Below are 17510 nucleotides of genomic sequence, written 5' to 3'. Positions count from 1 at the left end.
TGACATGTCAGGAAAATTGTTGTTTTGCAGCAGCATTACAGTGCAGGCATAATAAATTACAATAAACTACAATTAAAAAAAGATAAACAGGGCAAAAGAGGAATAGTGAGATCTGATCCTAAGGTTGAGATTCTAAACTTGGAGGAAAGACAATTTTGACGGTATCATAAAGGATCTGATAAGTGTGGGTTGGGGCAGGTTGTTTTCTAGCAGAGCTGTGTTTGGAAAGTAGGAGGCCTTCAAAGGTGAAATTTTGGGAGAATGGAGCTTGAATGTTCCTGTTAGAACATAAGGCAAAGGTAACAAAGTGAGGCAACCTTGGTTTTCAAAAGATATTGAGCCCTAGTTAAGAAAAAGGAGGTGTATAGTAGGTGTAGGCAGGAAGGAGCAAACAGGCTACTCAAGGAGTACAAGAAATGCAAGAGAACACTTAAGGAACAAATCAAGAGGGCTAAAAGATGGCATGAAGTTCCTCGAGCAGACAAGCTGAAGGAGAATTCCAAGGGCTTCTACAGAAATATTAAAAACAAAAGGATAGCAATGAATAAAAAATGGTCATCTTGAAGATCAGAATGGTCATCTGTGCAGGGAGCTGAGAGAGGCTGGGGGAGATCTTAAATTAATGTTCTGCATCTAATTTTACTCAGGAGACAGCCCAAGTCCAGAGAAGTGAGACAAAACCAGAGTGAGGGCATCGAGCCAATACAAATGACAGGAAGAGGTGGTTTTGGCTAGCTTGAGGCAAATTAGGGTTGATAAAGCCCCAGAGCCTGACGTGTTCCATCAGACTGTGGGAGGCTAATGCACAAATTACATCAGCCTTAGCAGAGATATTTAAAACACGCTTAGCAACAGGTGAGGTGCAGGAACATTGAAGGATAGCTAATAACATTCTGTTGCTTAAGGAAGTCCCTAAGAATAAGCCAGGAAATTATAGGCAGGTGAGCCTGACATCAGGAGTAGGTAAGTCATTGCAATTTATTCTAAAGGACCAGATATATTTGGATAGACAGCAACTAATTAGGGATAGTCAACATTGTTTGCACCTGGTAGATCACACCTAACCAATTTATAGCTTTTTTTTGAGGAAGTTACCAGGAAAGCTGATGAAGAAACAGAAATAGATGTTGTCTATATGGATTTTAGCAAGGCCTTTGAGTTTGATCAGGAAGGTTCAGAAAACTGGCTTTAATTGTGAGGTAATAAATTGGATTAGACATTGGCTTTTCAGCAGAAGCCAGAGGGTGGTAGTAAATTGTTGCCTCTCCGAGTGTAGGTCTGTGACTAGTGGTGTGCCATAGGGATCGATGCTAAGTCTGTTGTTGTTTGTCATCTATATCAATAATCTGGATGATAATGTGGTAAACTCGATCAGCAAATTTGCAGATGGCACCAAGACAGGGGTGTAGTGAACAGGAAGGAAGACCATCAAAGCTAATAGATGGATTTGGACAAGCTGGAAAAAGGACCAAAAAATGGCACATGGAATTCAAGTGTGAGGTGTTGCTCTTTGGGTAGGTCTTACACAGTGAGTGGTAAGGCACTGAGGAGTGTGGTAGAACAGAGGGATCGGTCAATCCATAAGTCCTGGAGAGTGGCATCACAGGTAAATAGGGTCATAAAGAAAGCTTTTGTCACTTTGGCCTTCATAAATTAAAGTACTCAGTACAGTAGTTGGGATGTTATATTGAAGCTGCTACAGACCTTGGTGAGGCCTAATTTAAGCCCTAGGACCAGAAGACACAGGAGCAGAATTGGGCCATTTAGCCCATCACATCTGCTCTGCAATTTCATCATGGCTAATCCATTTCCCCCTCAACCACAATCTCCTGCCTTCTCCCCACAGCCTTTCAGGCCCTGACTAATCAAGAACTTATCTACCTGCACCTTTAGTGCACCCAGTGGCCTGGCCTCCACAGCCACATGTGGCAATGAATTCCATAGATTCACCATCCTCTGACTAAAATAGTTCTTCCTCATCACTGTTCTAAATGGACATCCCTTGATTTTGAGGCTGTGCCCTCTGGTCCTAGACACTCCTACCAAAGGAAACATCCTCTTCCCAACCACTTTAAATCTTCCAAAATTCAGTAGGTTTCAATGAGATCCTCCCTCATTCTCCTAAATTCCAACAGGTACAGACCTGGAGACTTCGATTGCTGCTCATATAGTGAACCTTTCCTAGAATCATTTTCGTGAACCTCCTCTGAAAACCCTCCAACGTCAGCATATCCCTTCTTAAATAACCCAAAATTACTCACAATACTCCAGGTGAGGCCTCACCCATGCTTTATAAAGCCTCAGCATTACATACTTCTTTAAAATATTCTAGTCCTCTTGAAATTAAGGCTAACATTGCATTTGCTTTCCTCACCACCAATTCAACCTGTAATCAAATTTTTAGGAAATCCTGCACAAGAACTCCCAAGTCCCTTTGCAACTTGAATTTTTGAATTTTCTCCCAGTTTAGAAAATAGTTTATGCTTTTATTCCTTCTACCAAAGTGTATGACCATATACTTCCCAACACTGTATTCCATCTGCCACCCCTTTGCCCTTTCTCCTAATCTAAGTCATTCCACCACCTCTCTGCTTCCTCAACACCTACCTGCCCTTCCACCCATCTTCATATTATTTGCAAACCTGGCTACAAAGCAATCAATTTCCCCACCAAACCACTGGCATATAATGTAAAAAGAAACACACACCCTTGTGAAACACCACTAGTTACTGGCAGCCAATCCAAAAAAAAAAAAAATCCCTCTATTCCCACTATTTGCTTCCTGCAAATAAGCCAAAGCTCTATCCATGTTTCCTATCTTTCCTGTAATACCTTGGCCTCTTATTTTGTTTAGCAGCCTCATGTGCGGCACCTTGTCAAAGGCCTTCTGAAAATCCAAGGACACTATCCTGTTTGTTATTTCTTTACAGAATTCCAATAGATTTCTCAGACAAGATTTTCTCTTAAGAAAACCATGCTGACTACAACCTATTTTGTCATCTGTCTCCAAGTATCCCAAAACTACATCCTTAACAATCAGCTCCAACATCATCCCAATCACTGGGGTCAGACCTTGTACCCCATACCTATCTCTCCAGCTTCATTTTCCAGTGGCCAATATCTACTCATGCCACTCTTTTATTCTTCATTTATCTGAATAAAACTTTTGGTATAATTATTTATAATATCGACTAGCCTACCTTCATATTTTATCTTCCCCCCCCCCCACCTATGGTTTTTTTTTTTTTAGTTGCTTCTGTTGGTTTTTATTTCCCAATTCTCCAACTTCCCACTAATTATTGCTCTATTATATGCCCTCTCTTTTGCTTTTCTGGTGGCTTTGACTTCCCTTGTCAGCCATGGTTGTGTCATCCTGCCTTTAAAATACTTCCTATTCTTTGGGATGTATCTATCCCAAACCTTCTGAATTACACCCAGAAACTCCAGCCATTGCTGCTCTGCTGTCATCGCTGCTAGTGTCCCCTTCCGATCAACTTTGGCCAGCTCCTCTCTCATGCCCGTAATTCCCTTTACACCACAATAATACTGATATATCTCACTTTAGCTTCTCCTTCCCAAACTGCATGGTAAATTCCATCATATTACACTGACCATTTCCAAAGGGCTCCTTTATCTTAAGCTCCCTAATCATATCTGGTTCATTACACAACACCCAACCCACAATTACTAAATCTCAACCACAAGCTCCTCCAAAAAGCCATCTTGGAGGCATTCCACAAATCCTGTCTCTTGGGATGAGCATCATCTTGATTTTCTATCTACGTATTGAAATGTAACATTGCCTTTTTGACATACTTCTATTTGTAGACCACATCTTGATTACTGATTGGAGGCCTTTAAGTAACTCCCATCAGGGAGTTCTTACCCGTGCAGTTTCTTAACTCTATCCACAAGGATGCTACAACTTCCAGTACTATGTTTCCCCTTTCTAAAGATTTGATTTTATTTTTAACCTGCCGAGCTACTCCTCCTCCTTTGCCTATCTACCTGTCCTTTCAATTGTATGCTCTTGGATATTAAGCTCCCAACTACAATAGTCTTTCAGCCATGACTCCATGACATCCTCAACATCATACCTGCCAATCTCTATCTGCACTACAAGATCATCCACCTTATTTCAGAAACTGTGTGCATTCAACCATAATACCTTCAGTCCTGTATTTGTCACCCTTTTCAGTTTTGTCCCCCTTTTACACTGCAACCTATCTCACTGAATGCAATTTTGCCCAATCATCTGTCTGTGCTTCATGACAGCCTCACTATACACTGCCTCTACGTGTAAACCAACATCCCTATCGTCAGCCCTATCTCTCAGATTCCCACCTGCCTGCCAAATTAGTTTAAATACTTCAGTTTGGAATATTGTGTGTGCAGTTTTGATCACCTAACTTGAGAAAAGATATTAATAAGATTGAAAAAGTGAATTGAAAATTTGCAAGGATATTGCCAGGATTTGAGCAGCTGAGTTATAGGGGAAGGTTGAATAAGTTAGGATGTTATCCCTAGGGCATAGAAGAATGAGGAGAAATCAATAGAGGTATAAAAAATGAGATGTATAGATAGGGCAAGTGCAAGCAGTCTTTTCCCACTAAGGTTGGCTGAGACTAGAATTAGTACTCAAAAGTAAGGAGTGAAAGGTGAAATGTCTATTGGTTTCATAAGGAATTTCTTCACTCAGAGGGTGACGGGAGTGTGGAATGAAATACCAGCGAAAGTTGTAGATGCAAATTCAATTTCAACACTGGAGAAATTTAGATAAGTACAGGGATGAGAGGGGTATGGAGGGCTACAGTCAGGTGTAGGTCAATGGGATTAGGCAGATGAGTTGTTTGGTAAGGAATAGATGGTTGTAGTGTTCTATGATTCTACTTCAGTTAGAAAGATGCAGAGAGCTGGCAAATGGATCTAGCTTAAAAAGCACCACGGTCAGCATGGACAAGGCAGGTTTCAAAGCCTCGCTTTCTGTGTCATAGGATCCTAGGGTTGGGGTTTTCACTCAGTGCCATGACAGGGAAATGGACATTGAAGGAAGGCAAATAAAGGCCGAATACCTCAAATGATTTTCATAACAACACAAAGAAGTAGGAGCAGGATTTGGCCACTTAGTCCCTCAAGTTCAATGTGAGCATAGCTGATCTCTCCAGGCTCAAATCCACATCTGTGGCAGATACACACAGCCTCAAGCCCCCAATCCTTCAAAAATCTACCTCCACTTTAAATATTTCCAATTAGCTAGCCTCCATCACCCTCCACATATTTGATACTCTGTGCAGGAAGAAATTTTGGCATACCTTGATTTTAAATGATTGGTTCCTTATCTTGTAACTTTGCTGCCAAAATACTTGCTCTCTAAGAAGCCAGTACAATCACAGCATGATTCTACTTTATCCTCTTCTGCTCAGTTCACAACTCATTGAGATGATTGTCTAATGGTTCTTCATCTCTACACTGGTCAATTTCTGACCACCTTTTCAATGCAAGTTCATGAGACATTTACAAAAACTTGTCCTATACCATCTGCAGTTACTAGAAATTCCCCATCAAGCACATTTATCACCTAGATTGCACTCATTTCCAGCTCTGTAATAGCTGCAACAGAGCATCTGTGTCTGTTTGGAATCCCTACATTACTTAGCCTTGTTTGTAGACTTGTCCTGAAAGTGAAGGATTTCTCACTTTTACGTCATAAGAATTGCAGAACTGGGATCCAATATCATAGTAACAGCATAAAATACATTGCTAGAATGAAGACTCTCCCTGCACCTTCACTAGAATAGACCTGAGGTACATCGTAATTTTGCATTTTATATTGGCAATGGCTCTAAATTTTCCTTCCCTGGTTTAGGTTTTTGATATTAACCTTCAAATCTAGGGATACCAGTCCCCATTGCAAATGCATCTTTATTTTTTATTCCAACCTCACATTATGCTCCTGCAATTTCTTGAATATTTTCTTCCAAAATAATTTCCTCACCCATGTTCATTGTAATCAACAGATTATTTTCATCCCTTGCAATATTTTATTCATTGTAGTCTGGAATCTATCACTGAAGACTTGCACCACAGGGAACCTCATGTATCTCACTTATTCAACTCAGATTTGAATAGCCACTGAAATTTTTCTTTTTCTCCTTCTCATATTTGGATTGGCAGAATGTGAAAATTCCTTTCTGTAAATGACACATTTGGCTGTTCTACTTTGGCAATGGCAACCAATTGAACTAATCTTAACCAATTGAACTAATCTTAACTCATACGCTAGCAGTTTCAAATTTGCTGCCGCTGTCTGACCACAAATATTCCAGCTGCATAGATAGACAGAATTCCGCAGCATTCTTGGATGCACTTTCCATTAGCACAACTATTCTTCTGTATGTTCAAGCTCAAAAGTTTACATGCTCAACAGCCTGAACTTGTTCATCTGCAAACCTCTTACAGAAGGCACAAACCAAAGATGTATCAAAGTTGCATTTTCAGGTTAAGTTCTTTAATGAAACAAAGTTCTGGCTGATTGTATCATCCAACTTCTGACCTTCTTGTCCCAAGCCTACAGTTATTTCTAACACTGGATCAAGGTAACCTTTCTGTTTCAGAAAACAGGACATTGCGTGTAACATGTGTGTGCCAAATGTTATTTTTTTAATGCTTGCACATTACTGGGCTCTTCACAGCACCACTGCTTTGTACACTCATTTGCATTGTATACAACATACCACTGAACTAACCCCTGCTTGAATAACTTGCTGCAACTTCACTGAATTTCTTGAATTTCTGTACTCTGCAGTGGAACAGATCACCTAGGCATGTCTTGTGAAATCATAACATTCCTTTCTGTACTGCTCCACTGCGTAGGAATTCACATTTTTGAAAAAAACCTACTAAACTGTTATGGCCATCACTCACTCCAGCATCCACCTTCAATACACTGCACCTTCCTCCTGATTATGTATCCCACTGAGCTACACTTGCACATTCCTTTGAGTGATTTTGGCAATTCAGTTCCTGCCCCAAGCAGTCTCTAATCCCTCCATGACAGCTATTAAGTCTGCTAGGAGGCTGTACTGCAGAGTGCACCTGTAACACCTGTCACCACTCTCTGGTCACAGTGCAATAACGTGTCAGCAAATACACAAAATTTCTTCGGTCAGGTTCCATTTCTGCTCTTGTTCATGGGTATATGGGTTTAATGCTGAGAAGTGTAAGGTTCTACATTTTGGCAGGAATAATCCAAATAGAACATACAGGGTAAATGGTAGGGCATTGAGGAATGCAGTGGAACAGAGAGATCTAGGAATAACAGTGCATAGTTCCCTGAAGGTGGAGTCTCATGAAGATAGGGTGGTGAAGAAGGCTTTTGGAACGCTGGCCTTTATAAATCAGAGCATTGAGTACAGAAGTTGGGATATAATGTTAAAATTGTACAAGGCATTGGTAAGGCCAAATTTGGAATATTGTGTACAGTTCTGGTCACCAAATTATAGGAAAGATATCAATAAATTAGAGAGAGTGCAGAGTCAATTTACTAGGATGTTACCTGGATTTCAGCACTTAAGTTACAGAGAAAGGTTGAACAAGTTAGGTCTCTATTCATTGGAGCGTAGAAGGTTGAGGGGGGATTTGATCGAGGTATTTAAAATTTTGAGAGGGATAGATAGAGTTGACATGAATAAGCTGTTTCCATTGAGAGTAGGGGAGATTCAAACGAGAGGACATGATTTGAGAGTTAGGGAGCAAAAGTTTAAGGGAAACACGAGGGGTTATTTCTTTACTCAGAGAGTGATATCTGTGTGGAATGAGCTTCCTGTAGAAGTAGTAGAGGCCAGTTCAGTTGTGTCATTTAAGGTAAAATTGGATAGGTATATGGACAGGAAAGGAGTGGAGGGTTATGGGCTGAGTGCGGGTAGGTGGGACTAGGTGAGATTAAGAGTTTGGCACGGACTAGAAGGGCTGAGATGGCCTGTTTCCGTGCTGTGATTGTTATATGGTTATATAGTTATATACTATCTCAATGTCTGTTCAAACAGGACGTTAGCAGCTAGTCTTGCTGCTTTAGTTCTTACAAATAGACAGGCAATCTGATCGAATGGTAACACTGCAAACAGAGCCAGAAATGGATGCAATCCAATTCTGAGGCACAAGGTGCATAGAGAACAGAATGTCCATGGTGACAGATAAAGATATACTGCAGTGTATCTTTCAGCATAAACATTCTGTTTTTGGTGTATCCATGTGTGTGGCTGATATCCAACAATAGATAGGGAGCTGACTTATGGGGAAAAGTTAATATTTTTAAACATCAATAACTGAAATGATTTTAACTAATTTATAAAGATCCAATGGGATAGCAGAGTCATGGAAAAAATTGTCTAGATTATTCTAATTGCCAGATTAATGTCTTAACAAGTAAATTGCTGACCGCCTTACAAATAAATTAATTGTTCTTTGGATGTGCTTATTCTGAATACATTCATCGAGATATTCGAAACCAAATCTGAAAAAGGGCAAGATCTGTTTTGAACATTACACCTGGGAGAATACGTCAGTTGTTGTTTCCAGAGGAAATGAGGTTACTCGTAGATAATAAATGCCAGAGATTCTGCAGATGCTGAAAATCCAGAGCAACGCACACAAAACGCTAGTGAAACTCAGCAAGTTGGGTAGTACCCATGGAAATAAATAGTCAACCTTTTGGGCCAACACCCTTCGTCAGGACTGGAAAGGAAGTGGGAAGATGCTAGAATAAGAAGGGGGTGAGAGGAAGCAGGACTAGCTAGAAGATGAAGCCAGGTGGGTGGGAAAGGTAAAGGGCTGGAGAAGGAATTTGATAGGAGAGGAGAGTGGACCGTGGGAGAAAGGTAAAAAGGAGGAGCATCAGGAGGAGGTAGTAGGTAGACAAGAAGAGGAGACAGGAGGCCAGAGTGGGGAATAGAAGAAGAGAGAAGGGTGAGAGAAAAAAACCGGACGAGAAATCAATATTCATGCCATCAGGTTGGAGGCTACCTAGACAGAATATGAGGTGTTGCTCCTCCACCCTGAGAGTGGCCTCATTGTGGGAAAAGAAGAGGCCATGTATGAACATGTCAGAACAGGAATGAGGATAGGATTTAAATTGGTTGGCCACCGGGGATTTCCACAATTGGCAGATGGAACAGAGGTGCCCAACAAAGTACCACCCAATTTACATCCGGTTTCACCAATGTAGAAGAGACCCCTTTGGGAGCTCCAGATACAACAGTTCAAAGTGAGATATTCCCTCACCTGGAAGGACTGTTTGGGGCCCTGAATGTTGAGATAACCTGTGGTTACCTACAGGTACAGAGAACACCAAACAAGATGGATGCTGTACAAAATTAACCCAGTTTATAAAAATAACAGCTCCTTCAGCATCTTCCAATTATTATGATAATGCCTCAATAACACTACACTTTTAGCTTCTAAATTATGCCTCTGCCAAAATAGAAAACAAATATGATAAAAACACCTATAATTCCTTCTTTAGCGGCTTATTACTTTGGAGGTTTTGCCCTAACTAATTAGGAACATTTCATATCTGTACTTCCAGGTGCCTAGGTGCAACTCAAGTATCAGCAGTACTATCAATGGATGCAATTAAATATCCCTGCTTCTGAAATATAATTGAAAATTATTTCCAGGACGGGTTGCATATGCTAATTACCTCAATTGAGTAGTTGATTTCCCAATTTCAGAAAGCAGTTAAGAATCTACCACACTATACGAGTCTGGAGTCACATTTGAATGAAGATGCCGAATTTCCATGAAGCAGATATGTTTTACACCACAACCTTGTATCATTATTGATAATTACTTACAACTAATTAGCAGAATTAAACATTTCAAACTGCATGTTGGGAATTAAACCCATATCCCTACATTGTTGGTTAAGCTTTCAGATTACCAGCTACATATCACAACCACCGTGCTTTTATGTCCCACAGACAACTTCATAAGGCAATTTGAAAAAATGCAAGAACGTTAGTCAACACGTCAAAGTTCTTAACAACCTCATGAGTTCTTAAAACTGTGGCTGACAAGCACATTCTCTGGAAATTCATTTGATCTTCTGCACTGCATTGGAAACTCTGAACAGGCGAGTTGTTTGGCCTAATCAGTCCACGCTAAATTAATGAACAGAAAATGCCAGATACAAGAAGTCAGGAGGCTTTGTGGAAAGAGAAACAAACTTAATATTTCAGGCCAAAGACCCCTTGTCTGAATTTTCAACCTGAAACATTGAGTCTGTTTCTTTTCCCACAGATGCTGTCTGGCCTGATGTGTTCCAACATCTTCTTTCAGATTTCCACAATGTGCACATTTAAAATTTTTTTCACACGACTTTTATGTCGACAGATAATAGACGTGCTCAGAATTCTTCAGATTCTTTCATTTTTCCACATTTTTTTCTGAATCACCTCAGATTAGGAAAAGGTGATTTATTGCCAAATCTTCTGGACTAACCAGTTAGGTCACTGCTCAACACTGGCACCACTCCATCTACCCCACATTGATTCCATGACTCTAATTGCTACTGTCTAACAAAAAACGGTCAACCTCAACTTTGACAATTTATAGCAATGCAGCTCAGCAGTGAAGAATTGTGTCCTTACTTCATCAACACAAGATATTCTGCAGACACTGGAAACCCCGAGCATCATATACAAATGCTAGAGGAATTCAGCAAGTCAGGCAGCATCTATGGAGGCGAATAAAATAATGATGAAGGATCTCAACCTGAAAACATGAACTGTATATTCTCCTCCATAGATACAGCCTGACTAGCTGGGTTCCTCCAGCATTTTGTGTGTGTTGCTTTTGTTTCCCTTATCAAGTAATTCTGAGCAGAAATGATTAATCTTCCAATGACATCACTATTTTATAATCTACTAATGGGCATGGGATTCTCTCTATCGACTGTTTACAGTGAACGGCATCAATAAATCTGAAAGCACGCCATGGTACATTCACAGTATGTTTTAGCAGTTAAACAGTGAAGATAAATCTCTGCTCTCTCCTTTCTTTTAGATTTATTACTAACTCCATATCTTTTGTCCCAATATCCTTCATTTGACCATTAGCATTTAATGCCCCAGAGCTGTTCTTTGACCACCCTGCTCCAGGAGGAGCCTCTTCTTAGCATGCACTTTGCCCTCTACCCTCCTGTTGCTTGCTTTGCTGCCTCTTGCACATCTCACACGTCCAAAATGGCAGCGCTCATCTCCTTGGAAAACCACTGTATACCAAAATACTTTTTTCAAAATATCAGTAATCTGACAATCAAGAAAATTACTGTGTTACAAACCTAATCCACGTGACTGGGTTACTCCATGCATCTGGACAAGATAATCTCTTTTCTCTGCAAGGACAATAAAAAATTTTTAAAAGGTGTATAGTGTAACAGAGCACTACAGCACACAAACAGGCCCTTTGGCCTATCAAGTCTATACCAAACTACAGTATTAATCTGCCTATTCCCATCAACCTGCACCCAGACCATAGCCGTCCATACCACTCCCCTCCAAGTACCTATCCAAACTTCTCTTAACTGTTGAAATCAAACCCAAATTCAACACTTCCACTGGCAGGTCATGCTACTCTCACCACCCTTTGAGTGAAGAAGTTCTCCCTCATGTTCCTTTTAAACAGTTCACCTTCCACCCTTAACTTCTAGTGGTAGTCTTACCCAACCTCAGTGCAAAATGTCTGCTTGCATTTACTTTATCTAAACCCCTCATAACTGTATACACTTCGCTCAAATCTCCCATTGTTCTCGTATGCTCTACACAATAAAGTCCTAGCCTATTTAACCTTTCCATATAACTCAAGCCCTGGCAACATCCTTGTAAGTTTTCTCTGTGCCTTACAATCTTATTGATGCCTTTCATGTAGGTGGATTACCAGTACATGATCAGAACTGCACACAATACTCCAAATTAGGCCCCACCAATGCCTTATGCATCGTCAACATAACATTTCAACTCCTCTACTCAAAACTTTGATTTTGAAGATCATGTGACAAAAACTTTATTTACGACACTATCTACCTGTAATGCCACTTTCAGGGAATTATGGACCTGTATTCTCAGATGCCTCTGTTCTACCACACTCCTCAGTGCCCTACAGCTCACCATACAAGTTCTACCTGGTTTATCCTCCTACTGCCATTTTCCAGCCCGTGTTTCCAGCTGACCCAGATCCCACTGCAAACGTTGATAGGCTTCCTTGCCATCTACTGCACCCCCAATCTTGCTGTCATCAGTAACTTTGCTGAACAAGTTTACTACATTATCATCCAGATCATTGAAATAAATAACATACAACAACAGACCTAGTACCAATCCTTGCGGCAGTCCGCTCGTCACAGGCCTCCAGTCAGAGAGGCCATCTACTACCACTCTCTGCTTCTCCAGAAAAGCCAATATCTAACCCAATTTACGACCTCATCTTGAATGGTAAGCAACTGAACCTTCTTGATCAACCTCCTATGTGGTACCTTGTCATTATCATTAGAAGTTATTCTTACTAAGGTCACTTAATTCAGCATAAACTAAAGATTGACCTCAAATGTTCTTGCGTTTAATCAGTACTCTATATGGGACTCATTTTGGAAGCATTCAGGGATAGAGAGTTTAGATGGATATGGGCTAAACACAGGTAGATGGGGCTCACTTGATGGGCACCAGAGTTAGCCAAGATGAGTTGGGCTGAAAGACCTATTCCTAAGCTATATTACTCTATGATTCTGTATCTAGATCATGCAATTGTGAGAGTTTATCATAATGTGTTTGAGAACCAAGTTATAATAATAATCAGACCCCTAACAATCATGTATATTAGGCATATAGACCTCACCCAGAACAGAGGATCAGGAAAAGAGAACTACGGCATTGGCACTGCATAGAATCAGGCCCTTCAGCCAATTGCTTTTGTGCTGACCCATCAACCACCTATGTATAAGTTACATCAATTTTATCCAGTTATCTGGTTATCACTGAGCAGTGGCTGGGAGAAGAAATTTATCCCATGTTACAAGCTTTAGTTGTCGTGAGATCAGCCATGAGATGGATCCATCATGGATTTCAATGAAAGTGAATGCTCATGCAAGTAAAACAGCAGCTAGTTCATTCTCAGCAAGACCCAGATCAATTTATCCCTGTCTACAGGAAAGATTGAACTATATTGACTACCCAAATTAATGTTAATTTTAAAAGATGATAAGCAATGTCATCATGTATCCTCAAAGACATTCTAAAGTTCCAGTTTTGTACTCAAAAGTGTCTGAAACAGAATTATAAATTACCCAGACATGAGATTTTATTGCCCCTATATTTAACTTGCAATGTAGGCTTTTAATGCCTGCTACCTCAGCCAACTAAACAGCACCTTCTAATAACACCACAATGCATTAAACCTCAAAATGTTATACTGGCCTACAATTGTTCACATCCCATGACACCCATCAGTCAAGATTCAGTGCTTTTCATTCCTCACTCAATCCATTATTGGGCTAAGGAATGCATTACAGATTGCATGGTATGAAACTGGAAAGATTCAGACAAGGGCCATAGTAAATACACAGGTCAACCTAACATCTTAATTGTCCCACTACCACAGTGTGATCTAACCTGTGAGGTTAGAACCATCACCATGACAGTGAAAATATTCATACCCATAAATTTTACTGAGCTTCCCAAAATATTTTTTTTGTTCTGAGGTACTGTAAGTCGTATCCTTTTAATTGACTGATGCAAGTTCTTTAATGAATACATTTATTATTTCAAGCTGCTGTGCCAAAACTCAGATAGAGTCCTCAGCATTCTTAAGTGAGAGGGTGAACAACCAGAAATCATAGTCCATATTGGCCAATAACATGGGCAAGATGAGTGACAAGGTTCTGCATAGGCAGTTCAGGGAGTTAGGTGTTAAGTTAAAGGGCTGGAGCACCAGTACTGTGATCTCAGGACGGCTACTTGCATCATGTGCCTGTGAGGCTAGAACTAGGAGGATTGTACAGTTTAATATTTGGTTAAGAAATTGGTGTAGGAGGGTGGGCTTAAGATTTTTGGATCATTGTGCTCTCTCCCAGGGAAGGTGGGACTTGTAAAGAGGGACAGTTTGCACCTGAACAGGAGGGGGACTAACATCTTACTGGGAAGGTTTGTTAATGCTGCACAGTGGGGTTTAAACTAGAGTTGCAAGGGAATGGGAACCAGAGTGCCAGAACAGTTAGTAGAGAGGTTGTGGAAACAGGTGTTGGCAAGACTTCAGACAAAATTAGGAATCAAAAGGTTGAGCATGGTGCAACAAAATCGGAAAGGGTGAATACAGGACTAAAGGTGTTGTTGTATCTGAATGTGCACAGTGTACAGAATAAAGCAGCTGAACTTGGAGCACAGTTGCCCATGTGATGTTGAAGGCATCACAAAATATAGCTGTAGGATTATAGCTGGGAGTTTAATGTCCAGGGATATGCATGGTATCGAAAGGATAGGCAGGAAGACAGAGGAAGCAGCATTGCTCTGTTGGTAAAAAAAAATGAAATCAAATAATTAGAAAGAGGTGACACAGGATTAGAATGTGTTGAATAATTGTGGATAGAGCTAAGGAACTGCAAGGGTAAAAAGACCCTAATGGGAGTTGTGTACAAACCCCCCAAACAGTAGTAAGGATGTGGTCTACAAATTACAACAGGAGATAGGAAACACATGCCAAAAAGGGAAGTGTTACAATAGTCATGGGTGACTTCAGTATGCAGGTAGATTGGGAAAAGCAGGTTGGTGCTGGAATACAGGAGGGGGAATTTCCAGAGTGCCTACGAGATACTGTTTTAGAGAAGCTCATGGTTAAACCCACTAGGAGCTATTCAGTATTGGCTATTGTGCAATGAACAGGTGGCCCCCGTTTTTTGAATGTTCGCTTTACGACAGCTCGCTGTTACGAAAGACTTACATTAGTACCTGTTTTTGCTAACCAGGGGATTTTCACTTTTATGAAAAAAAGACACCCGCTTTGTATGTGGATTTACCCCGAGAAGGTCTACCATGACCGTGAAGCCTTGTGCAGGCAGTTGTGTGTGCATGCGTGTACGTGCGCAAGCGTGTACATTGTTTTTCTCCAAATCTATTTTGACTCATTGTCTTACCCATTCTGATAAGTGAAACTACACTGTACATACAGTATTTCTACTTTATACAGGCTGTATATTTATCACATCATTCCTGCTTTTACTATATGTCTGTGTTATTTTAGGTTTTATGTGTTATTTGGTAGGTTATTTTTTGGGTCTGGGAACGCTCAAAAATTTTTCCCATATAAATTAATGGTAATTGTTTCTTCACTTTATGACAAATTGGCTTACAAACGGTTTCATAGGAACGCTCGTCCTTCAGATAGCAGGGGAAACCTGAACCAGAATTGATTAGAGAACTTAAGACCAAAGAACCCTGAAGGGTAAGTGATCATAATGATTGAATTTGCCCTGAAATTTGAGAAGTAGAAGCTAAAGTCAGATCTATCAGTATTACAGTGGAGTAAAGGGGATTACAGAGGCATGAGAGAGGAGTTGTCCAGAATTAACTGGAAAAAAAATTTGGTAGGGATGGCAGCAGAACAGCAATGGCTAAAATTATAAAAGCCAAAGAGAGTGATACAATAGAGGAAAAATTAGTGGAAAGTTAAAGGATTAGGAACCTTTTAAAAACCAACAGAAGGCAACTAAAAAAAGTCATTAAGGTAAAGATGGAATACAAAAGTAAGCAAGTCAATAATTTTAAAGAGGATATCAAAAGTTTCTTTGGATACATTAAGTATAAAAGAGGGGTGAAAGTGGGTATCGAACTGCTGGAAAATGATGCTGTAATGTAGTAAAGAGGGTCATCGAAATAGCAGAAGTACTGAGTAAATATTTTGCATCAGTCTTCATTGTGGAAGACACTAGAAGTATGGTGGAAGTTCAAGGTGTCAGTGGTCCAGAAGTGTGTGAAGTTGCCATAACTAGAGAGAAGATTCTTGGGAAACTGATAGGTCTGAAGGTAGATAAGTCACCTAGAACAAATAGTGTACAACTCAGTGTTCTGAAAGAGGTGGCCAAAGCGATTGTGGTGGCATTAGTAATGATTTTTCAAGAATCACTAGATTCTGGAAGACTGGAAAATTGCAAATGTCACTCTACTTTTCAAGAAGGGAGAGAGGCAGAAGAATGGAAAATATGGGCCAGTTAGTCTAACCTCAGTAGTTGGGAAGATGTTGGAGTCGATTGCTAAGGACATGTTTTTGGGGTACTTGGAGGCACGCGATAAAATAGGCCAAAGTCAGCATGGTTTCCTCAAGGGAAAATCTTGCCTGACAAATCAGTTAGAATTCTTTGAAGAAATATCAAGCAGGATAGACAAAAGAGAATCAGTTGATGTTGTGTGCTTGGATTTTCAGAACACCTTTATGAAGGTGCCACACCAGAGACTACTTTACAGGCTACAAGCCCATGGTATTATAGGAAAGATTTTAGCATGGATAAAGCAATGGATGATTGGAAGGAGGCAAAGAGTAGGAATAAAGGGAGTCTTTTCTGATTGGCTGCCAGTGACTCGTGGTGTTCCACAGGGTCCTGTGTTGGGATTGATTTGTCAAAGATCTGAATTATGGTTTTGTTGCAAAGTTTGCAGACGATATGAAGATAGGTGGAGGGGCAGGTAGCTTTGAGGAAGTAGAGAGGCTACAGATGACTTAGATTAGGAGAATGGGGAAAGAAATGGCAAATGGAATATAGTGTCTGGAAGTGTATGGACATGCACTTTGGTAGAAGAAATGAATGGGTTGACCATTTTCTAAATGGAGAGAAAATACAAAAAAATAAAGCGCAAAGGGACTTGGAAGTTCCTGCACAGGATTCCCCAAAGGTTAATTTGTAGGTTGAGTCTATGGTGAAGAAGGCAAATGCAATGTTAGCATTAGTTTCAAGAGGACTAGAATATAAAAGCAAGGATGTAATGTTGAAAATTTATAAAGCAGTGGTGAGGCCTCATTTGGAGTATTGTGAGCAGGTTTGGGTGCCTTATCTTAGAAAGGATGTGCTGAAACTGGAGAGGGTTCAAAGGAGGTTCACGAAAATGATTCCAGGATTGAATGGCTTGTCATATGAAGAGTATTTGATAGCTCTGGGCCAGTATTCACTAGAATTCAGAAGAATGACCTTATTGAAACCTATTGAATGGTGAAAGGCCTTGATAGAGTGGATGTAGAGAGGATGCTTCCTATGGTAGGAAAGTCTAAGACCAGAGGACACAGCCTCAGAATAAAGGAGTGATCTTTTAGAACGAAGAGGAGGATGAATTTCTCTGGCCAGAGTGTGGTGAATCTGTGGAATTCTTTGCCACAGGCAGCTAGGAAGCCAAATCTTTATGTATACTTAAGACAGAGGTTGGTAGATTCATGATGGGTCAGGGCACGAAGGGATATGGAGAGAAGGCAGAAGATTG

At 40.4% G+C, this 17510-nt stretch overlaps 1 protein-coding gene across 5 annotated transcripts in view; it reads right to left on the bottom strand.

Annotated features, from left to right (window-relative positions):
• arhgap28 (Rho GTPase activating protein 28) overlaps nt 1-17510 on the bottom strand; it is a 209344-nt gene that overhangs the window by 93938 nt on the left and 97896 nt on the right. For 2 of the 5 annotated variants that reach the window (XM_059975940.1, XM_059975949.1), the window contains exon 2: nt 11339-11392. The exons of the other annotated variants lie outside the window; for them this stretch is intronic. In XM_059975940.1, the coding sequence (XP_059831923.1) occupies nt 11339-11392 (54 nt within the window). The remainder of the gene's footprint in view (nt 1-11338; nt 11393-17510) is intronic. 5 annotated transcript variants of the gene reach the window in all.

The sequence above is a fragment of the Hypanus sabinus genome, chromosome 1, assembly GCF_030144855.1.
Source record: "Hypanus sabinus isolate sHypSab1 chromosome 1, sHypSab1.hap1, whole genome shotgun sequence".
Lineage (NCBI taxonomy): Eukaryota > Metazoa > Chordata > Chondrichthyes > Myliobatiformes > Dasyatidae > Hypanus > Hypanus sabinus.
This window is presented reverse-complemented; position numbering and strand designations above follow the sequence as displayed.